We start from the raw sequence: 23,982 nt of genomic DNA on the forward strand, positions 1-23,982 counted from the left end.
ATTCACAGGGGGAATAAAATGTGGCCCCGTTGAGTTAGCGATGGCCTTAACTGTATGCTATTTCATTTTACTGTAGGTCATGTTGAATTAGATGTGCCTTGTATTGTGGAACAGTCTGGGCTGCATTCCAATCTAAAAACCGTGTGCCCATCTTGGAGAATGATGGACATGGGAAAATTCACTTAATTTCGCAGGATGGCGCTGGATCTTGTACAATCTAGATCATTGTTGGCCAGCATTTGTCACAATCTCAAAATATGTTGGTGAAATGCATGCACCAGTAACACCTTACTGGTGCCTTGAGATAATATACATATTTCTTTGACTGAATAACCAAACATGAGGTGATGTGCTGCATCATTTTGATATTTTTTTTTCAAATCTAACATTATGTGCTTTTACTCTAACATTGTTTGGAGCACTGCCAGAAGGCTCATGCGCTGAAAATGTGTAACCAAATTCTTCTATCACCAAGCCACTTTAACCGAAGCCAGAAGCAGCTACGTCTACGAGATCGTGTTCTTGGCTGTGGTGGATGCAGATTGAAATTGCCAATCCTGTGACTTACAACTTATTAATCCAAGGCCCGCGGCTTAATTTTCACACAGCGTCCCTCTTGCTCGCACTGTATGCAGTCGATCTGGCCTCTCTTCAAAACAATAATGACCGTGAAGTTTACGTATTTGTTTTCGTGAAATTATATTGAATCGCGAACGTTTTACGGCAACAATAATGGCATTGCTTTGTTTATTGGGGGATTTTTTTTCCTCTCTCATTTGTGAGCCGATAAACAAAAGATCATAAGCCCAAAATGTTTAATGGCACATAAACTATAAACACTAAAACAAAGCACGCAATACATTAATGGCAAATTGCGCTTAAACATTATACATGTAAACAAAAGCTATTTCAATTATTAAACTATGTACTGGAAAACGCCGTGACCCAGACTCGAACACTAAAACCTTTGGCATGCATTTCTGAAAGCCAATTCCACCTAACACATCCTGGTAACAGATGAAAAGGATACGATCAATCAGCAACATGTCCATGACCGTACAAACAAGCTTTCAACTTTCGTATATACATGTTGACATTACCACTGCGTTGGTGTTCACAGTTGTGTATCTATCCAATGTGTCGACTGGACATCTGTGAAAAAGAGCTTTATAGCTCATCGGATTCCTCCAGTATAAACAAATATTCTGATTCTGTTTTGGCATTCAGTTCTTGAAGAAGCTCCCAGCACGTAAAGCAAAATATCGGACCTCATACCGAACAACATCGGAACACACAAATGTGTTTTCAGGTTAAAAGGTGAATACAAATGTACAAATGTATTCACCTTTTAATATGTCAAGTTGACATATTAATCCCAAATTCAATACAGCAGAGTAATGACGCAAATAGAATCCTCTACTGAATGCTATTATTTTTGTAACTTTTAAAACTGTTTAGCTAGATGGGCTTCTAATGTATCTTTAATGGTTGGTGCTGTGAAGCCTACAGCACCATGCAAATACATTCACGAATAAGACATCGTGTCCCTTTGGTCTCGAGGTGCTTATTACAGCAGACAAGTTGTAATCTATACAAAATGATAAAACACGTGGCACCAGACATCACTGTAAACACGTGGTCATGATATTTACAGATAGCAAATGTTTGTGACGGTGTTAGAATTCCGATCTGCCAGTGGTGTCGTTCAGAGAACTGGGTGTCTAAAAATTGCGGAGAACGAGGCTCCATTTTCAGCATCAGTGACTTGAAAATCTGTTCCAGGAAAACTGATTTTAATTCCTCATCAAAACAAGTTTTTTTAGTGACGTCACAAGGAGACGCACCGAACTCAACCAATGGCCATTCAGCGAGCACGTCACACGCTTACACGTGTCAGAAAAATGGCGTCAAATAGCACAACGCAAGTAAAATCAGCCTTAGAAGAAGAGAAAAAAAGTCAAAGACGTCTAACCTCATTTTACCTGTGAATAATATATAGTGTCATGTTATGCAGGCTAACCGCGACTTGCGAGAGTGTATATGTGCTTCGTCTGCATAGCTTCACGTTACATGTACAAAGTCAAGACATAGACCCCCCCCACCCCACCCCGTACAGCCTTAACGGACGTTTCGTGCAAGTGGAGAGATTGAATGAAGGCACGGCGCACGAGGGGGTGGGTGGCCAACGCCACGCCCGGCCGCCTTTGTTTCCCTTAGTGGCGATGTTTACACACAGTCCTAGGTACTCATCGGAGGACGAGTCGACCTAGGCGAGGTCCAGGCCGGGTTCATCACCGGTGTTGGCCACGAGCAGGAATTTAACTCAACCCACCGGGTTTGTAGGAAGGCTCACTAATCACTGCGCACTACCGCTCCCCGCGCTGCAGACTAGGCACTAACGCGCACGCACGCGCGCAAGCCACTGGTTAAATTCTTCTCTGAAAGAGGTCGCGTAATCCCGCAAAATAAAACAAACATTTATCTCACGTTGTATAAAGCGAGAACTGTATTTATTGTTGCTGTTGGGTCTTTTCAATGTAAAGTACAGTCTGTATGTTAGCTGACTAAAGTTCCAAGGTATGTGCGTGTGTAAAGCTATACCCACCTTTTTTTTTAAAAAAAAAAGGAGCACACACACATTGAAAATGGTATTTTGGCGTGCTGGTTGAGAGAGTAATTAAAAGAAAGGCTGGCTTCAACAGTCAGAAACCATTAAGCTCTTCAATTGCTTTCATCTAATGTACTGCCAAATCCCTCCACAAAGCCTGCCACTGACGAGACAGTCAATTGCTGGCTGCATGCTGATAACATCTTCCAGCTTCGCAGTACGATCTGCAAGCATTAATGGTCATGAGGTTTGAAATAATGTTAGGAATCCACTGATCCACCAAAGCCAACCGAATGTGTTAAACACTTCAACGAGTCCTCTATAACGGACACATTATGCACTACACGCTACAGTTCACGTATTTAATTTATATTTATTACAGGGGGAATAAAATAAGTGTTCTTATATCAGCACACTACAATCCTTGTGGTGTAAGCTCATTTTTGGCAAGATGCATCAACGCAAATCACCTACAATAGCAATACATAATCAGCATTACTATGAAGAATATATTGTAACAATAAGCTAACAATACACCCCCTTCACATATTTGTCTCAACATAAAAAAGCAAGTATTGTTTTACACACCCCATCGGCCACACGGCCTTCTGGGAGTGCATTTTTTTTGCTTCAACACGGCTTTAATTTCTTGCAAATTTTCAATGTTCACGGCACATTTAGTTGATGCTGCCGCCGTGGTTGCTCCTTGGTGAGCGTAGTGGACTTTCAATCCAGAGTGCATCGGGTTCGATCTCTCAGCGTGGCAGTTTCAGCAGTGGGGGAAGCTTTTTTTAAAGAATCCTCTTTCCATCCAGCAGCACGTGTAGACCGCAGTCCATTGGCACGTTGTGTATGGTGGAGTTAAGTGTGGCTACTCCCTATCTCTTCAAAGTCATCCGGCCAGTATGGAAGAGGAGACCGTCCGTGGAGGCTCCATTGAGCTCCCTTTACTGGAAACCCTTCCGCCAGCAGCGGCGTGGACAAGCAATTACAAGGCTGCACTTTTCACACCTGATGATGATTGCTTGTGTTGCAGTCGAACCGTCGTGAGAATTGTATTGTTTTATATTTTTATTATTTTATTGTTTCCCTTCTACGTGACTTTACCGAAAGAACCAAGAATATATATCACAAAGCAGTCACATTCTGAAAACATAATAATCTACAGAACTCGTGCTTGTATCTCAGTGAGATACTCGAGGCATTGCTTGTTGTTGTTTCCCCCCCCCCCCCCAGCGCTGATTAGAGAGCCCCAATTCTATTTGTGATTCCCTTTCGAGAATGTGCCCAGGGGGTGCTACTGTGGCAAGATGTTGACTACCTCGCTTTATATGCACGATGTCGTGGGTTCAATCTCGACCCGGACGCCTGCTGTATATTTGGAGTTTGCGTGTTTCTCTCCGCCGTGGTCGCGTGGATTTATTTCTGCGTCATCCGGTTTTTCCTTCCACATTTAAAAACATGCGCTTTGAGTTTTTGGCTGTTATACATTGCCACGCGATAAGCCACTTCATTAAGCTATAATCTGTGGCCATGTCGGTTCTGAAAAAGAGTTTTATAGCTCAATGGGCCTAACCTGGTAAAATAAAATATAGTAAAAATAGTAATAGAATAGTAGGCCAAAATACCGTCCAGAGGGGTTCTCTTGAGCTCTGTCAACAATTGTAGTGATCCACCTTTATCTCCATCGCATTTTATTGCCAATTAACTAGCCCAAATGTAATCGGCACCAGGAGCTGTTGGTTTTTATTCTGCTTCGGGATTCGTGAGCAGAATGATCATCCCGTGCAAAAGACTGCAAATCCTATTTTACACATCAGAACATTGAGATGTGCATGTAAACTACATATCATGAAACGTAAAAAATATCTCTAGGCCACCCAAGGTTATATAAGAACTTGAAATGTAACATTTTGGAGAATGTTACATTCAGCCAATGTTTTTTTTTCAATGCAATAAAATCCAGTCTTGGATAAATTATCAGCAAGTCAAAAAAATAAGCCAAAAATAGTTTTGCATATTGCAATTTTAAGGCCAAACGCTTAGTTCGTTGGAGCCAAACATACCTTACCAATGAATCGAAACAATTACGTTAAATGTTATCCAAAAAATACATTTTTTACAGATTTCTTCAATCTTATGCATAGTTTTGCAGAATGTGTTTTATATTGCCCGATTCGCAAAATTACTTGCATAAAGATATTAAAATGACCAAATCCAGAAAAAATAAACCGGGATTTGTCTGTATCTGTGGAGAGGCAAGATCTTATAGATATGAATTAAATACTCAGTAGGTGGTGGTCATTTGATGGCAGGGTTGGTGAATTGAGCTGAAATCATATCTGAAAATCATTACCATCAGCACAATCATAGCGTAGTTTAAAAAAAAAACATAATTGCACAAATTCAATGTTTTATTGGAGAATAATGATTCGTGTACAGGGGGCTTAGTTTAAGAATGGCACCTTTAAAGATATGCAGTTTTGATTGATTGATTGGTCAGCAGCCATGGATCAATACATTGTTGAATGAATACCTCCCCAAGCCATCGCCATCTCTGATCGAAGGTGCCAGATGTATATGAAAATGCCTCCGTCGTAAGCAACAAGGTGCCCCAGCGGAGAAGTACAGCAAGTGGGTTGATGCTGTTTGACACGGAGGCTTTCACGACCAATATTATACATTTAAGATCAAAACAGGAGAACTTGTCGAGAACTCTGGCTGTCGCCTGATTGGGCTGGCTGTAATTACCGGCGAAACGTGGTACTTGGATTGTAAATGTTGCCGGTTTAAGCTCCGACACACCAGTGTGCTGAACTCGTAACGAAGTGTGACGTTTTGTTTACGTGACAAACCTTACTGATTGGCCGTGTCGGGTGATGGTGGGTTTAACGACACATTTATATTTACGCGATCTAACTTAAAAAAACTCTATTAAAGTTTATGACTGTGTGGAGTTTAAGTGTTATCCTCTTGGCATGTTTGGATTTGATTTGTATATGTCATTCTCTTACAACAATGCAAAACGAAGTACGTTTCGCCAAAAAATGTGGTCAAAGATATCGAGAGGTGGTCTATTACTACTGTACAATATGACCAGCGGGTATTTTAACTCAAGCGTGTAGTATTGTGTCTAACTTGAAATGCGCAAAACATGCGAGCATCTTCACCTGGCGTGCTGCATGCAGTTTTGGTGGACAACAAATTAATTCAAGAGGATAATGGTGACTTGATGTTATAGGGCATGAGGGTCTCATCCGTGATGCCACTCACTGCAGTGCGCCAAAGCACAACCAATGTTTGTACGTCCTGGTAATACTGCGGTGGTTCTTCTAAACCTGGGGGTGCGAGATGCCCTTTGTGGGGGTCCGAGACACGGCCAGATTTTTTTAGAAGGTAAATCATCGAAACACAAATTAAGCACAGACACGTAAGTACAACTACTTTGTTTTTATCAATCGCATGTATTTATTAGCATAATATTTTTTTTTACGAATGAGAATCAAGGAGCGCAAGGCTGCATGCAGTAAAAGTTAAGAACCACCGTGTTAGGGTGGTGGGTAACTGCTGCCACCTGCTGGCAATAATAAGCAACTGAACGAATACAGGTCTGCACACCCACGTGCATTTGCTTCAATGAGCTATATAGACCCAGTTGCGTACTAAGTTTTAACATGAATAAAGTGCCAATTGCCGTGATTGAAAATCCAGCAGAGGAGTAAAAAAATATATACATCTATCACCATGCACAGGTATGTTTACCTTGACCGTGGTGACTATTTTAATTGTTCTTCGACGGAATGTTGTAAATAATGTACATCGGAAAACAAACTTCCCTTTATAGATCCGATTCTCGTCGGAGCAATTGAAAACTATAATGTAAGACGTTGCTGAAATGAAAGGAAAGGGACAAATATCGCAATGCAGGATCCTCCTGAAAAAAAGCCATGAAGATTTCTTCCAGGGTAAGAAAGAGGTAAAATCACAGCCATGAAATTTCTTGCTGATGCCCGTTCCGACAGTAGTTCCTCCACTAGAGGGAGCGCCTGAGAGCCCTAAAGGGAATGTCGCCGTCTTTGCCACGTGTACGTTGAACTTCTTTCACAACGTACGTCGCCAACTGTGCTAATCGGAGGTGCGGGGGAAGAACAACGACCTAAACATAAACAAGGAGTTCTTAAGAAATGAGTTTTCAAATCTTGATTTAAAAGTGCGTAGATCCAGCGACTTCATAATATCGGTAGGAAGAGCGTTCCAGACGGCCGCAGAAGCGAATCTGAAAGCGCTGCTACGTATGTGTCACTCTCCAACTTGAACACCCTTGTTAATGAGATGTTCAATCCCAAGGCGATTAACAACTAAAACATATTTGAATGAGCTAAATGAGTAAATAAACTAGCAGAGGGCCCGTTACTCTGCAATGAAAAACACGAGGTAGATCTCATGTTCGTACTCTTCTCACAATCCTATTCTTGGAGCACTAAAAGCAATCTTAGGGTTTTTTATGTAATAATAAAATGCCAAGATAATATTTATCGTGAGATTTTTTTCCTTCTATATTCTCCAGGATTTTCTAAAGATTATTCTGGCTGCAGAATTACATTTATTAGAAGCGTAAATTGAAAAGTATTTTTTTTAATTAATCGTGTCAGTCTTCTGTATTCGTTACTGCCTCATCTTCGGTGTCGCTATCTATGGCGTGTCTTGTGAACTTCTTCTGCCGTTCGAATTCATTTCATTGGTTATTTGTTCCAATCCCATTCAGCCAGTTACCCAGCTAGTTTCCTTTGCAATAGATCGCAGCATTTGACAACGGAGTTACTTTAACAGGTAGGCTGGGTGTCGCTTGATAATGCTAGTTGTAATTACTGGCGAAACGTCGTACTCGAATTGTAAATGTTGTGGGGTTACTTTCCAACACACCGGCGTGCTGTACTATCAACGAATTTGCATGTTTTATTTACGTGACAAACCTTACTAATTGGCTGTCGGGTGGTGGCGGCTTTAACGACAGTTGTATGTGTATGTGCGCCAACCCAAAAACCTCTATTTTGAACGGAAAAGGAGGCCAGCCAGCACGCAGCCAGGACACTCGAGGCATAGCTACTTTGTTTTAATAGCAGGATGATACTCTTCCACACTCGCCATATATCTGTAAAGAGGAGGGAATAATACCCATATTATATCCTTCTAAATGTGACCTGCCGATCGACTGTGGCGTGAATTTATAAATTTCTAAACATACTGTACCGCTGTGTATACAGAGCTGATGTGCGGTAAATAACGTAGCATTCATACTCACTGCCTTGCTGACATAAAACATATTTAGGAAATTTATGTCATCCGCACAAGGAACGCTATGTTTTCGCACTTTCTAAATTCACCACTAGAGGGTGGGACAGTTTCCTTGAAAAAGTTTGGGAGGGTCCACGTTTGAATTGTTTTAACATGGTATCCCTAGTACCTGACATGTATTTATATAAACAATAATTGAAAAGGTGAAAAACAAGGCAACATTTTTTCATGACCGAGGCAATGGTAAATATTTCATGTCAGAAATAAAACGTTACATCATACTAAAACTTTACAAGTTTTATATATTCCCTCTGACACACATTTGCAGGCAACTATACCTATTCATACGTGGCAATGCACACACAGCGGTGTTTATTCAGCACAGTAGTTTGTTATTTAACAAAACCATCGCAATCAATGTTTAACAGGCTATGCAAGAAGTAATTTATATATCAAAGATACCACGGAAGGGAGATAACAGTTCGTATCATTATTTGTGTGTGTTGGAAAAACATTTTTTAAGCCATTGCATTGCCCTTTCTGCTCTGGAACACTCTTCGTCTTCAAATAATGTCGGATGCCATGTTGCCAACGCGACAGGATGTCAGTGGCTGGTCATGCCAGGATCTTGCTCAACATCCACGAAAGGTGGGTCACATCATCATCAGCAGCAATTCTGAGCTCAGTGGAAATGCCAAAAGACGTTTAACCTAAAACGATATAAGGCATCCCAAGGAAGCACAGGCCAGCTTTGTAAATTCAAGCCTCAGGAAATACTGTACCACGAAACACTAAAGTCTGCAATAATGGAGAAACGTTAACTTGTAATTCCTTAGCATGCTCGGTACAACTTTTTTTTTATTTCACTAAAGCTCTTGCAGTCTTTGACCAGGTGTCAAACTCGTTTCCAGTACTCTCACTTAGAAAGTCTTTACAATAATCGCATCTAACATACGCTGAACTCGGGTTTCTACCTGTTCTGCTCTTGCCAGGCTCCTGCTATTTCTCTGAAGAGTTGTCCTGGGAAATCTGTAAGTCTTCCCGGGACATTGAAAGTCTCGGTTTTCATCACTTGTGTAATCATACGCCACTCAAGGCAATACCATTTGCATGGAGTTCCCCCTTCTGCCAGTATTTCGAGATCTTCCCATGATATTTAAAATATATAAATGTGTATATCTCAGAGGTGGCAACCCATCTGAACTTATGTTTCTTGCCTATCTGGCACTTATTCTCCCAGACTCTCCCAGGCATGCTCAGAAATCTCTCTCCTCAGATCTCAAACATACAATCGACGGTTAAAAATAATTCAGCTCACTCGCCATACAAGTTCTTTCTATAAAACAAGTCTCCATGATTCAGAGAAACCACGGTGTCAGTTTTTAAAGTCAAGAAACAATTGTTGTTCATCAATCATCAAGCTCTGTCCTGGTCCAACCTTCATCCCAGCCAGACACCATCTTTGCAAATACACCAGGTACATGCGTGCTACCTAACCTCTCTTACACAAAAGCAACACGATCTTCAGCAAAGATATGAAAATACAGTTTACATACTAAATGTATGTACTACATGACCAGCAAAATGTAACTTAAACACCACATGTAACTTTAAATATAACCCTGTACAGTTAGTGTACTTTGATCATACAACTTCTTATCTTTGTGCACTATGCAGTATGCTATGTTGCCAGTGTTGTTATTATCTCCTGGTAACACTACCAAATGCTCAATGCGGCAATTTCAGGTAGACCGGTTTTCTTTTTGTCCGTATCTCCCGATTTGAAAATATGAAAATCAGCATTTGTTGCGCGACTTGACTCTTTAGAGCTGCCCATGATTGTTTCCTTAACCATAGCGCCATACCACGGAGAGAAGAATATCTCTCACCCACCCCTCGAAAACAGGCAAACGTTAGGCCGGCGTTGTTGTGATCACTGTTACGTTGCATTTATGGCTTTATTTTTTGGTGATTTGGAAAACGTTTTTTTTTGGTTTGGGCATGTTTGTTTTGTTGGAGTACGGAGTTAGACTGATGGCCTTAATCTAAATTTTTGTGGTTGTTGTTGTTGTTGTTTGACTTGCATCCCACTGGGATTTTTTGCACACAGCGTTGGTGTACGGTGCTTTTTTCAGGAATATTTTTGCTGTTTTTTTCCCCCATGGATTTTCTGTTTGCACAGTCACAAAGTCACTTTAAGATGCTTTTCTTGTTCGTGTTTTTTGTTTTTTTGTTTGTTGTGGTTGCACCCGATTCAAGAGCACAATGGCTCACAGGGCTATACCAAAATAAACTGAACTAAGAATATGAATTACTGCAGTCACGAAAGCTTTAAATCAAAATAAAAATCACGACGTTTCGGCCACAACAGAAGTGGCCTTCATCAGGTGATCAGGTGATGAAGGCCACTTGTGTTGTGGCCGAAACGTCGTGATTTATTTTATTTTTTACCTACGTGACTTTACCGAATAGAACCAAAGAGTATGGATCCTTGCAGTCACGAAAGCTTCAAATCTAGAATTGAACTGCAACTGAACTGAACAGTTTTGACGTTGGGCCAACCTCGACCCAACTTCGCGTGTTGACTGGCCACACTCCCGGGGAAAGTTGAGAGCTTAAGTGTGAATGCATTATCTCAACACACAGACGATTCAGAGAAAACCCAGACAGGTAGCATCCCTATTTTCCATAGACTGAGAGTAGGCATGCACATCTTGCAATGTTGAAATTATAGTGCAGTGCTTATTGCAATATAACAGGCTTTCGCGACTAGTATTATTCATAATAAAACTAATTTGGGTTAGATTGTGTTCATGGAAATGCGTCTTAAACCCACCTCCACCTGACACAGCCGATTACTATGTGTTGTCACGTTTATTCAAATTGTAAAAGTGGGTTTGCGCTCTAACACACAGGTGTGAGTAAGAAATTGCAGTGCTGCACCTTTACCTGTTACCTGTAACTATTATATACACGATGACAGTTGTATAAGTCAGTGTATCATCCTCATAATATTACAGGAGAAATGGTGTCATCTGCGGCTCTATTACCAGCGACTCCTGTAATCCTGTGGAGGCTGTGTGACCTGCAAAATTCATATTATTCGTTGCCCTAATTCTCTCTATTATCCGCGGGTATTCTGTGATTCCTCCCCCCCCCCCCCGCAGATAAGAGGAATAAAAACGCAGATAACCCCGTGAATAACAGGAACCGCAAGATTGGTAATCAATATTAATGTGGATTAGCATGGTTGGCTACGTACGGTGCAAAATAAGTTCAACGTCTAGAAGACAAGTTCTGTAAAATGGCAATGATCATCGTGTACACACATCACCGGATGCACCCTGTATAGAAACTCTTTAACTACCAGTTTATTCACGTCCTCACGTGAGTTACTCTTCTCTTTAGTAAACTGGCATATTGCTATCCTGCAGATCAACCTCGACGACTGTGCTAAGGTTGTAGAGAAAATCCAACTTGATGGAGCAAGGTTCTTGGTATTGAATTGGTTTTCTGTCATTACATCTGATCATAACAATAATGTTGTGGATTTCTGTAGCTATTTCACGTAAAAGTGGCAGCACCTGTGTCTGCACAACACTCTAATTTACATCGTCATCAACAGCCTTGATCAATTATTTGTTGGATGAAAGCCTCCCAGATCCGTCGCCATCTCTCACAGTGTACCAAAGACAAAGATCCCCCGTGTAGCCTTAACAGACTATTGGGGCAAGTGCTGTTAGCGAGCACCTACGAAGGCCGGCACGGCACACGAGGGTGGCCAGCACCACGCCCGACCGCCTTTGTCTCCCCAGTGGCGCTGTTTTTTACCCACCGCACCAGGAACTAATTTGAGGCTGAGTCGACCTAGGAGAGGCCCAGCACCGGTTAAGATAATCGTCACCGGTGTTGGCCGTGAGCGGGAATCGAACTCTGCTATGCCGGGTTCGTAGCGCAGCGCTGCGGCACCCCACGGTGAACCAATCCACCCGGCACCTGCATCTGAGCTAATTTCAAACGCTCCATCTTCTTCGTGGTAGTCCATCGTGTGCCTACATTCGAGTAAATGCCTTTGAATAAGACATGTGAACGATACTGAGGTAACGTTTTACCGTAAGCATATGAATACTTTCAACATATACAACATTAAACTTTTATAACTTATTTTTGATCAGGATCTAAAACACGTGAATCTCTTCCATTTCCCTAAAATAGAACAAAGGTAAGTAAACCAAAGTATTAAAGTACGATCATATTATAGACTGATGACAATTATTGACGTAATTTGTAGAGAAAAAAACCCCCCTAATAACCTCACACCCCACTGCGGAACTTACAAGGACCCTCCTGAAATAGATCATGAGAGTCGAGTGAGGCTTTCCCGGGTAAATATTATCCCCCGTGTAGCCTTAACCAATAACCTTGCTCCATAAGCAAGTTTTCTGATAGTTGTGACCATATGTAACCCGCATTGAGTTTAACATTTAAGAGTTTGAGGGCGTCACGGTGACGAGATGTTAACTACCTCGCCTGTTATGCAGGAGGTCGTGGGTTCGATCCCGAGCCTGACGCCTGCTGTATAATTGTAGTTTGCACGTTCTTCCCGTGGTCGTGTGAATTTTTCTCCGGGTCCTCCGGTTTTTCCCCTCCACATTTATAGAAACACGCTTTGACAGTACCGTATTTGGCTGCTATTAAAGTCCACATGATAAGCCACATCGTCGAGCTATCATTTTGTGATGGCCAGGTAGCATTTGAAAAAGAGCTACATCGCTCAATGGGCCTTACCACGTTAAAAATAAATATAGTTTAGTGCTTTAGTTTAATTTTTGATTTAAAGCTTTCGTGACTGCAGGGATTCATGTTCTTGGTTCTTTCGGTAAAGTAACGTAGAAGGGAAACAATAAAATAATAAAAATATAAAACAATAAAATTCGTATGGGTAGCTTTCCTGTAGACAGAGTGGCTCATTGAACCAATGAGCCACTCTGTCTACAGGAAAGCTACCCATACCGATGCTTATCTGAAACCGGATTCCCACCACCATCCATCCCAGAAGAATTCCCTCATCAAGACTGCACCATAGAGCCCAATGCATATCCGACCAGGAACACACAGCCAGTGAACTCAAGCACGTACACCAAGCTCTTAAGTCTAAAGGTTACTCCGACTACACAATCCGCAAAGCTATCACTCCAACCATGAAGAACGACCCTCTTGAGGAGCCTTTCAAAACCATCACTTTTCCCTACATTGCGGGGATCACAAAAAAGATCTCCAAAATCTTGAATAAACACAAGATCCAGGTCCAATTCAACACATTACATGCAATCCGTGATCTGGTTCCGTCTGTAAAAGATGTGATTCCGGACATACAGTACTCTGGCGTCTACAAACTAAGTTGCCTCTGTGGTAGTAGTTACATTGGAGAAACCAAAAGACATGCCTCGGACCGCATTCGTGAACACAAAGCAGACCTGAAACACGGTAGGACCAACACCTCGGCCGTGGCAGATCACTGTTATAATTCAATAGGTTCACATGACATTGACATCTCCAAGACAGAGGTTCTTTGCAAGCCATCTGGCTACCATGAGAGATTCGTTCATGAGGCTATCCACATATACAAACACAGAGACAATTTCAACCGAGAAGATGGATTCTGGCTTAGCAATCATTGGAAGGATTTGATAAACCATTTCGGGTCTTGATTGATCACGCTTACGGTGGCTTTCAGACCGCATCCATTATTTTTCGTCTCCCCCCTCCCTCTTTTACGAACATAGATGGACTCGTCCATCTGAACAAACTGTCAAATCGCTATCCGTGGTGCTAACGTTAAAAAACCCGCCACTTTTTAAAACATTTCTTGCTGTGGTTTTCACACCTGATGATGATTGCTTGTGTTGCAGTCGAAACGTGAGCATTTTATTGTTTTATATTTTTAAAATTATTTTATTGTTTCCCTTCTACGTGACTTTACCGAAAGAACCAAGAATATGTTTTAGTTTAGTTAAAAAATGGTTTAGTTTAACATTCTCCTAATTGTGTTGAAGGCTTTCAATGGGTATACCCCACCATGCATCCAGGAGCTCATTCAGCCACACACACACCCCTCGCTGAGACCCAGCGATTGCCATTGCAGGTTATGATCTCACAGTCGTTTGAGAGTTTACAGTCCTGGCTGAAGACCCGACCTGTTTAAGAAGACTTCCTCTATCTCTCTCTAGTTATTTATCTTGTCACTTGCGTCTCTCTCGCTCTCTCTGTGCACGTCTTCTTTGAACGCTGGGGAGCGGGACAAGCCCTCTGTACCAGTGTGGACGGCACCCACGTGTTCACCTTCTGAGGCGCTCGCTCGTCACCCTGGCGTGCGCGATGACCACCACCACCACCACGTGACTTTTCTTTCGTGTTGTTCGCGCTGCATTTAGCGCCACAGCGCGTGGATTTATAACGAGTATTTGTGTTGCTGGTGACTTTGTGTATTTCATATCGGAATCGCCTCCAGTGCTGTTGCTACTGGCGGCAATAAAAGTTGTTTAAAAGTAAAAAAAAAAGTTTTAATAATAGGGTTTTTCCCCTTTTTTTGGCAACACAACTGAAACCTTTTTACAAGGATTCATGTCTGCATTAACCACAATACCTGCAGTCAAAATGCAAACAAAAAAGATACTATGATAATATATGCATTGTCCTTGAAACTGGTTGGTCCACACCAAGGGACGGCTTTCTTTTGAGCCTCGAACCAATTGGTGCTGGACCCACTTATTCTTCACTTATCATGTATCTATGTTTTTGACCATCTTCCTCACCACCGTACGCAGCCAACCGCGCTAATCGGAGGTGCGGGGGAGGGACAACAAACGCAACACAAAAAGCAGTTCGAAACAAATTCGTCTTCAATCTATATGATTTTAAAGTGCACATCTCCAGTGGCTTATTAATATGGGAAGGAAGGGCGTTCGTTGCAGACCGCCGCATCTGAAAGCGCGCGATGCAGTGCCAGTATTGGTTCGCCGGATAACCAAAACCGCGGCCGCCTATGTACAATCAAAATTTATTGTACTATTTTATTTGACACCTTGCACACGTTTGGAGTACCCTCTTGTAATCCAACATAATACGGTACTAGTGTTGCGACAATTTACAGCCCTTTTACAATTCACTGCTGGATTAAGGTCACCCGGTTGTGCGTCGCTGGTGGTGGGTTTTGTGACCGTACACACGATGCTCAGTGCAGGTTAGTGAGGGCTGGAATCAAACTCAAGTCACTGAATACCATGCGCAGGTAGTAACAATTGCACCAACAGTACACCTCCCTTGTTCGTTCATCACAGTACAACATATTATCTTATTGCGTTCCCATTCTCGCCCATTCTCACCACTTGTGGGTGGTATTTTACCATTTATGAGAAATTGGTATGTTTACAACATCACCGTCAAAGGCTGCTTCAGGCAGTTATCAACGAAAGATTAAAATTAAATCATACTTATTATTAGCTCTTTCGGTAAAGTCACGTTGAAGGGAAACAATAAAATAATAAAATATCTATAAAACAAAAATTCTCACGACGTTTCGACCATAACACAAACGGTCATCATCAGGTGTTATGGTCGAAACGTCGTGATAATTTTTATTGTTTTTTATATGTTTTATTATTTTATTGTTTCCCTTCAACGTGACTTTACCGAAAGAGCTAAGAATATGAATTACTGCAGTCACGAAAGCTTTAAATCAAAATTTAAATCATACTTGAGAAAAGTTTCATGTTATTACGTGATCAAGTGTGGCTAGAAATGAATAGTTAAATTGAGGAATGACTCAGATCGGCAATGGTGTTTGGATTAAATAATTTACTCCTTCAAAGTTGTTCTTGCATATACGTATAAAACCCAAAGGTGTAGTGGACGTGTCCTTCTTGTAGCCTTGAATTGCACCATTTCCGTCCAAATTTTGCTGAGGTTTTGGTTTTTCAGATGTATGAATGTATCCACTTGTCTGGAAAAACCAGTGTCGGAGTTACCATATGCCTATGATGTAGCTGCTATGATAAGAACAGCGTATCAGTGCACAATCAAGGACAAAAATACCAAGTTTAGGCTCATCATGCATGCATGCCGCCTGTGCACTGGTTGTTAAATCTGCACAGCTTGCCATTGGACGACAACTCTATGCAAATGTTACTTTTGGCAGCCCACTCACTCTTTTTTCCACAACTCCGACCCGATTTTTTTTAAAACGAAATGTTCCAAAAAAAAATCGAGCATTGCTTCGAAGTTTTGAGACAAGCTTAAGGTCTGCAAGCATCAGGTGCACTTAATTGTTTGTTTTTCTTCCATTTGCCTGCATACATTTGGATACGCTTCAAATTGTGAGTATGACATTCATATATTAATATACCCTTGTTTAAGTACAGATTCATGTATATATATACACTGTGTGTTGAAAACTTACAGTATTTAAATTGTCATGTGAAACGTGAAGCTCCAAATAACATAACAATGGTACACGACTCTGAAAGAGAAATAGGATAAAAGTAGCGAACAAACGGAAGGTCGTTTTGAGCAGGATTTATGATGAACATACAAATATCAAGGTCCACGGAGGACCTTGCCCTTAAATATTTTGTGATTATGTCACTGCACAACCAATCAATTGTTCGGACATTGCAGTTCATGGATCTCTCTTAAATGTTACGATTTTTGGTTTTACAGCGCCGTTCATATTTATAGAGGGTCTAAATCAAACTGCATCTCATGCATTTTTACAAAAATGTGACACGTGCGTGTAATTGGGATGAAAGTGAGATAGATATTTTGCGTACATTTTTTCATGAAGTAATATCCCGTTGAAAACACTTTAAACAGTCGATAGCAGACAGCCATAGACAGATGCCTGGGTGGCGAGATGTTAACTACCTCCTCTGTATACGCGAGGTCGTGAATTCAATCCTGACCTGATGCCTGTGTATTGGGAGTTTGCATGTTCCCCCCATGGTCACGTAGATTTGCGTCCTCCGGTTTTTCCCTCCACATATAGAAATGTGCACTTGAGCGCATTTGGCCGTTATACATTTCCATGTGATAAGCCACTTCGCTGAGCTCTCAATTGTGGCCAGGTCGATTCTGAAAAATAGTTATATAGCTCAGTGGGCCTTGCCTGGTAAAGAAAAGCAATGTTTAGTTTAGTTAGATGATAAGAGCAAGGTGTTAAACCTGGACCTGAGCATGGGCAGGGAGTGTGCAGTATGGCGGGCTGAGGGGAGTGAGGACCAAAATAAGGGACCAGCAGCCGGGAGGTACTTAGCAACTTCCCATTGAGAAGAGGAGGATTGAGGGTTTTTGCCAGATAACCTTGGTTCCTGGAGCAGAGAGCACATGCAGGGAAGTTGAGCGAGATCAGAGGGGATGGTTGGGCAGGGGTTAGATCAAGGAGGATCTTGGACATTTTGAGGACAATCTTGGAGATGACCCAGGAGTGGCTTTGGAGCTGTTGGAGGTATCTAAGGATGGGGGGCATGTGGTTCTGTCTTGCAATGGCATTCTGGAATCTTTTGAGTTTGGAGGTGAGAGAAGTGGGATCATTACAGATGTTAAAGTTGGAGGTGATGAAGCCACAGATGAGGGTTTGGGCATCACACAGGGCAAGGAAATGCTGGATATGGGGGAGATGTTGCACAGATGGAGGTTGGAAGTCCTGTCGAGTTGAAATATGTAGGAAAAGAATGAGAGCTTGGGGTCAGTCATAGCCATCAGACTTTTGTCTAACCATCAAACAAAGACGGTCACTTTATCGTGCACTTTCAGATGCATTTCTGCAGCCATCTGGAATGCTCTTACTTCCGATATTAGGGAGCCACTGGAGCTATACCCTTTTAATTCTAGATTGAAAACGAATTTCTTTAGAACTGCTTTTGTGTTAGTTTGTTGTCCTTCTCTCGCACCTCCGATTAGCGAATAAAGTTCCAACATATATTTTTAAACTAGCCTTTTGCCCGTCCAAGGACGGGTGTATAGCAGTAAATCTGAAACTACTGTAGCAAGCGAAAAGCAGTCCACGACGTGATATTCATTGCACCAATTCGTGTGCAATTTGTAAGGCAGAGCCTTGTTCATCATCACGTCCTTTTTACTTCTATGTCTCAACAGCGTCACGGAGATCACGTGACGTAAGGGTTCTGCCTTTGTAGTGAAGGTTGTGAGTTGACGCCGAGGAGGGGGTAGGAGGCGCTTCGCCCCCCCTCCCCCATGTGGAGTGACGTCACCCGATAATTAATATTAATAGGGGGGGGGGGATATCCATTTGGAGGACGTCACCTGCTCATGATTATTGAGGGAGGCTGTTCGATGGGGGCGTGCCGTCCCCTGAGCATGATTATTAATGAGGGGGGTGATCCATGTGGAGTGATGTCACCAGCTCAACATTATTAATGTGAGGGGGGGGGGGGTGCTCCATGCGGAGAGACGTCACCCGACATGATCATTAATGACGTGGGGGGGTGGGGGTCCATGTGAAGGACCCCACCTGTTCATGATTATTAATGAGGGGGGCTGTTCGATGTGCACTAACGTCACCTGCTCATGATTATTAATGAGTGGGGGGGTCCATGTGGAGGACGGAACCTGTTCATGATTATTAATGAGAGGGGCTGGTCGACGTGGAGTGACGTCACACGCGTTACACACGGACATTCTTGGGTGAATATAGTCGTCAATACGGCGAATTGGCGTGACAAAAGCAGCAACAGTCGCTCCAACTTCCTCAGCGTTAATGATGAAATGCAGCGACGCGTGAATATTTATGAGGGGAGGGGGCGCATGTGGAGTGACGTGACGCGCGGGAGACGGACACACATACGTGTTTGGCACACGTTACATTCGGTGACGCGTGGATTACTTTACAATAGTGGCAAAGTGCAAGCAATATAAAAGTTCCCGCTCCACCTTTCTGCTTTTGGAGTGACGTCACCTGCTAATGGATATTAATGAGGGGGGCTGGTCGATGTGAACTGACGTCACGAGCGTTAAGGACAGACATTCCTGGGTGATTATAGTAGGTATTCCAGAGTTGCACACACCCTTTGTGAGTGTGATATCATAGTTAAGCTGCACATTCAAAGTGAAGTCTTTATTTAGAGGTGGCTTTTGCCAACGAGGATGACTTTAGTTTTTTGGCAATGGTTAGCTGGAGCAGATTTGAATTTATCCATGATGTGGCCATGTCAAGGCGGGATACGAGATTGGACAGCAGGTTTAGTTGCTGTGGGCATCTCGGTGAAATATCCCGGCTTACCAGCATAATGGAGTACAGCAGAATGGATTGATATAGTATGTCCCTTGGGATAGAGTATTGCCCCCTCGCATGTTTGTGTTTTATCCAAGTGCTCCTGTTTCCTCCCATTAGTATACGCATTCAGTAATTGGCTGAACACATCTTAATGTTTTGATTTAAAGCTTTCGTGACTGCAGGGATTCATATTCTTGGTTCTTTCGGTAAATCACGTAGAAGGGAAACAATAAGATAATAAAAATATAAAACAATAAAATTATCACGACGTTTCTACTGCAACACAAGCAATCATCATCAGGTGTGAAAACCACAACAAGAAAATTTGAAAAAAGTGGCGGTTTTTTTTTACGTTAGCACCACGGAGAGAGATTTGACAGTTTGTTCAGATGGACGAGGCCATCTCTGTTCAGAAAAGAGGAGGGGGGAGACGAAAAATAATGGATGCAGTCTGAAAGCCACCTTAAGCGTGATCAATCAATTAAGACCTGAAATGGTTTATCAAATCCTTCCAATGATTGCTAAGCCATAATCCATCTTCTCGGTTGAAATTGTCTCTGTGTTTGTATATGTGGATAGCCTCATGAACGAATCTCTTCAACAAAGTTCCTGTACCTGACACCATCGCAATCATTGAAGACTTGGTTCATCAAGGACTAAACATTGAGGTACCCCCCCTGGTAAGACACTGCTTAACCAATACATACTTCACTTGGAATGGAACTTTCTACAAACAAACTGAGGGCACCCCAATGGGCTCCCCCCTATCTCCGGTTGTAGCCAACATTTTCATGGAGAAATTTGAGACTGACGCCATCCAGACTGCCACTCTGCGCCCAACCTTATGGAAGAGGTACGTGGATGACACTTTTGTCATCTGGCCACATGGCCGGCTTGCTCTAGACCAATTCTTCGACCACATCAATTCCATACACCCAGCCATCAGATTTACCATGAAAGTCGAAAAAGATGGCAAGCTACCTTTTTTGGATGTCCTAATAAAAAAGAGACCTGATGGTTCAATGAGCCACTCTGTCTACAGGAAAGCTACCCATACGGATACTTACCTGAAACCGGATTCCCACCACCATCCATCCCAGAAGAATCCCCTCATCAAGACTGCACCATAGAGCCCAATGCATATCCGACCGGGAACATATAGCCAGTGAACTCAAGCACGTACACCAAGCTCTTAAGGCTAATGGTTATTCCGACTACACAATCCGCAAAGCTATCACTCCAACCATGAAGAAGGACCCTCTTGAGGAGCCTTTCAAAACCATCACTTTACCCTACATTGCGGGCATTACAAAAAAGATATCCAAAATCTTGAATAAACACAAGATCCAGGTCCGATTCAACAAATTACATAAAATCCGTGATCTGGTTCCGTCTGTAAAAGATGTGATTCCGGACATACAGTACCCTGGTGTCTACAAAATAAGTTGTCTCTGTGGTAGTAGTTACATTGGAGAAACCAAACGACATGTCTCGGACCGCATTTGTGATCACAAAGCAGACCTAAAACACGGTAGGACCAACACCTCAGCCGTGGCAGATCACTGTTATAATTCAGTAGGTTCACATGACATTGACTTCTCCAAGACAGAGGTTCTTTGCAAGCCATCTGGCTACCATGAAAGATTCGTTCATTAGGCTATCCACATATACAAACACAGAGACAATTTCAACCGAGAAGATGGATTCTGGCTTAACAATCATTGGAAGGATTTGATAAACCATTTCGGGTCTTAATTGATTGATCACGCTTAAGGTGGCTTTCAGACCGCATCCATTATTTTTTGTCTCCCCCCTCCTCTTTTCCGAACATAGATGGACTCGTCCATCTAAACAAACTGTCAAATCGCTCTACGTTCTGCTAACGTTAAAAATAACCGCCACTTTTTTCAAATGTTCTTGTTGTGGTTTTTCAAACCTGATGATGATTGCTTGTGTTGCAGTCGAAACGCCGAGTGATAATTTAATTGTTTTATATTTTTATTATTTTATTGTTTCCCTTTGACATGACTTTACCGAAAGAACCAAGTATATACATCTTAATGTCTAGATAACTACAGAACAATTGTTGGAGCCAGCTCACTGCATCACACAGTCCCCGCAGTTCCTATATAACATTAATCGTTAGGTTTATTTTAATTAATATGTGTTGATGGACCCAACGGCTTCTGCCGACAATGGGAGTTGCAGGTAATAGTGTAACGGATATGAGGAGATCTGCTGTAGTTTGTTTCCGGCAATCGTTTTGGGAGTGAGCTTTTGAGATTGGAGGTTCGAGAGTCACAAAAGCTGAACACGAAAAAGCACATGATGGGCCTTTGTTGGGTGTGTGCTCAGTCGAATACCTCCTTCTCCCCCATGCAACATATGCCCCGTAAGGCTGCTACAAACACCGATCCTACCTCCCACATTGCCCCTGGCAGAGACAACATTCAGACTGCCCATGGACTACTCAAGTCTGACTCACAGGTTCTCTTCTTACTGACTGATGGATTTAGATTTTACAAATTATATTAACTGTGCATGCTTTCATTATCAGGAACGGGCAAGGTGTATCACCTTGGAATGTATTCAGCTGGGGATTTCCAATTGCTTGAAAAAAAGCAACGAAACACTTCCTCCTGCAGAGCTAATCATTCACGTAAATCTAAAAACTACATTTTTCTGGCACGAGCATTTTCGTCCCATGGCGGTGGCACATATGTTGCATACAACATGAAAAAGTTAATAATTTCAAAAATGCTATCCATAAAGTACGGTACTATCTATGCTCCCCACGTCTTCTTTGCTCGCCGTAATTTGAACTCTTCAGTGTGAATCGTGTATTATTCGCGTAGTCTCACTTGCTGTTTTACACATTCCTTTCTGTTGCTTAATCATTTACCTGTAGTTGTAAAAAAGCAAAGGTCATTTAGGAAAAGAAAAGTAAACGAGGACTTGCTAATGCAGAATATACACTCCTGTCAATGAATAATCGATTATCACGTCCAGTCACCACTAAAAAAGAAAATAAATTAATGTACGGCCTCTACCCAATACATCAGTCACTTTTGTTATCAAAAGTGTGTTTAGCTTAAGTGTTGGCTATAACACCATAATTATGATTCTCCCTGGAAACCATTGAAATTCCTGGAATGTGTGAACAAGAACTGACGTATATAAGTTTATTTGAGCTGTGGTATGTGAAATTGGGGGTGGAGAGTGGCAAGAAATCATTTGAGGTCAATGGCAAACAGCCACGGGAAGGAGGAAGCATGAACGCTGACATGACATATCAAGTTACTTGTCCCACCTCTGTACAAAGGTTCTAGAGGCTACTTGGCCTCCTTTCCACTTCTGTTGAAGCCCAAGTCAGTAACAGATTGAGTACACATTTCTTTTTTTACCTTTCGACGTTAATACTGCATAGCGTTGTGTTTTGCGGTTGTGCTGTATTGCGCTCCAATGTGTTTTCGGGTTGTGTTTCGACGTGATGTCCGACGTTTTGCTTTGTGCGCTGAGAGCTCCTTCAGGATCTGAATTATATTGTTCAGCAGTACATTCGTTTCCTGAAGAAGCCGCGAGCACGATGTGTTGTCGGGTTGTACCGCATATACTGTTCGGCGTGATGTCCGACGTTTCACTTAATCTGCTGAAAGCTTCTGCACGTAATGGAATAGACTGTACTGTCGTCGTGAATACAGTAAAATGTTCAGTTCCACGTGGAGCAAAGCAGTGGACATCATGGCGAGGCGACAAACGTCGTACAACACAAAAACACATCAACCAGCGATGTCAAAATTTACATTGCTTATTTTTTTAAATGTTACATTCTATTTGAATTGTCTCATATTAGAAATAAGCTGGCTTAATACATATTTAAATACGATAGGCGGCTTCAAAATGTTAAACTCGCATATGATCTCATGAATGTCTCATCATTTTCATGTATACCTGATCAAAATTACATCTCGGTCTGTTTACCTCCGCAAAAATGTGTAGCCACATTGCCAAACTTTATTGGCCAGTTGGATGAATGCGTTATTTGCCTTGACAGTTTGAGTTACCGGAGGATTAATTCTTGAGTGTGTGCATTTATTTTTCACAGTTTAATACGAGAAATGGCTCACGATTTTCAGCGTAATTTGAGACGCAACCTGCCGGCATTCAAAGCAAGGCAAGTACTAGAATTAATGTTGTCTCTTTGTCCCCAATGTTATCCTGATTGTGTCGTTGGCATCACGTTACGCGATGAAGAATCAACTTGGAAATCTCGCAGAGTGGTGCATCACTCGATGTTAGAGAATGGTCTTTGGAAGGAGATTACGAATCTTTGTGTAAAGTAATCAACGTGACTTTACCGAAAGAACCATGGAATACCCAAAGAACCATGGAACGTGCTTTGCCACAGAGTACATGCTAGTTGATGACAAAGTGATGTTTTGTATCCTCAAGGTTGTACATGTAGCCAAATCCAAAGCAAAACTAATGTAGGTGTTTTTGTGCAGTCATTGGTGAGTGGACTGTCCCAGTTAATTCACTCAGGCCTGCCCAAATTTAAACCCACGATCTCAGCAATGCCAACCCAGTGTTCTGACCTCTGAGTCACCTTGAAATGTTTTATTTAACAGAGAACACTGTTGTATCCCATTGGGCATCAACAGAATAGTTAAAATGTTACAAATTTTATGAACATTATTGCTGTTATTTGCTTCATAACTTTCTTTGAAAATGTACTTTCAATTGTATTTTATCACATTTTGAAACAATTTACAATACAAGTTAGTTATTT

The 23,982-nt window shown here is 41.9% G+C and overlaps 1 protein-coding gene across 2 annotated transcripts in view; it reads left to right on the plus strand.

Moving 5' to 3' along the window:
* Positions 1 to 15,868: 15,868 nt before the first annotated feature.
* The window catches only part of LOC116942586 (uncharacterized), a 40,579-nt gene continuing 32,465 nt past the window's right edge, over positions 15,869 to 23,982 (plus strand). Inside the window, exons 1-3 of one of the 2 annotated variants that reach the window (XM_076067216.1) lie at positions 15,869 to 16,278; positions 19,773 to 19,873; positions 23,299 to 23,367. In XM_076067216.1, the coding sequence (XP_075923331.1) occupies positions 23,312 to 23,367 (56 nt within the window). In that variant the 5' untranslated portion in view covers positions 15,869 to 16,278; positions 19,773 to 19,873; positions 23,299 to 23,311. The remainder of the gene's footprint in view (positions 16,279 to 19,772; positions 19,874 to 23,298; positions 23,368 to 23,982) is intronic. The other variant, XM_032954665.2, reaches the window with a different exon arrangement.

The sequence above is a fragment of the Petromyzon marinus genome, chromosome 15 (assembly GCF_048934315.1).
Source record: "Petromyzon marinus isolate PM22_M1 ecotype Great Lakes invasive population chromosome 15, UKy_Petmar_22M1.pri1.0, whole genome shotgun sequence".
NCBI lineage: Eukaryota > Metazoa > Chordata > Hyperoartia > Petromyzontiformes > Petromyzontidae > Petromyzon > Petromyzon marinus.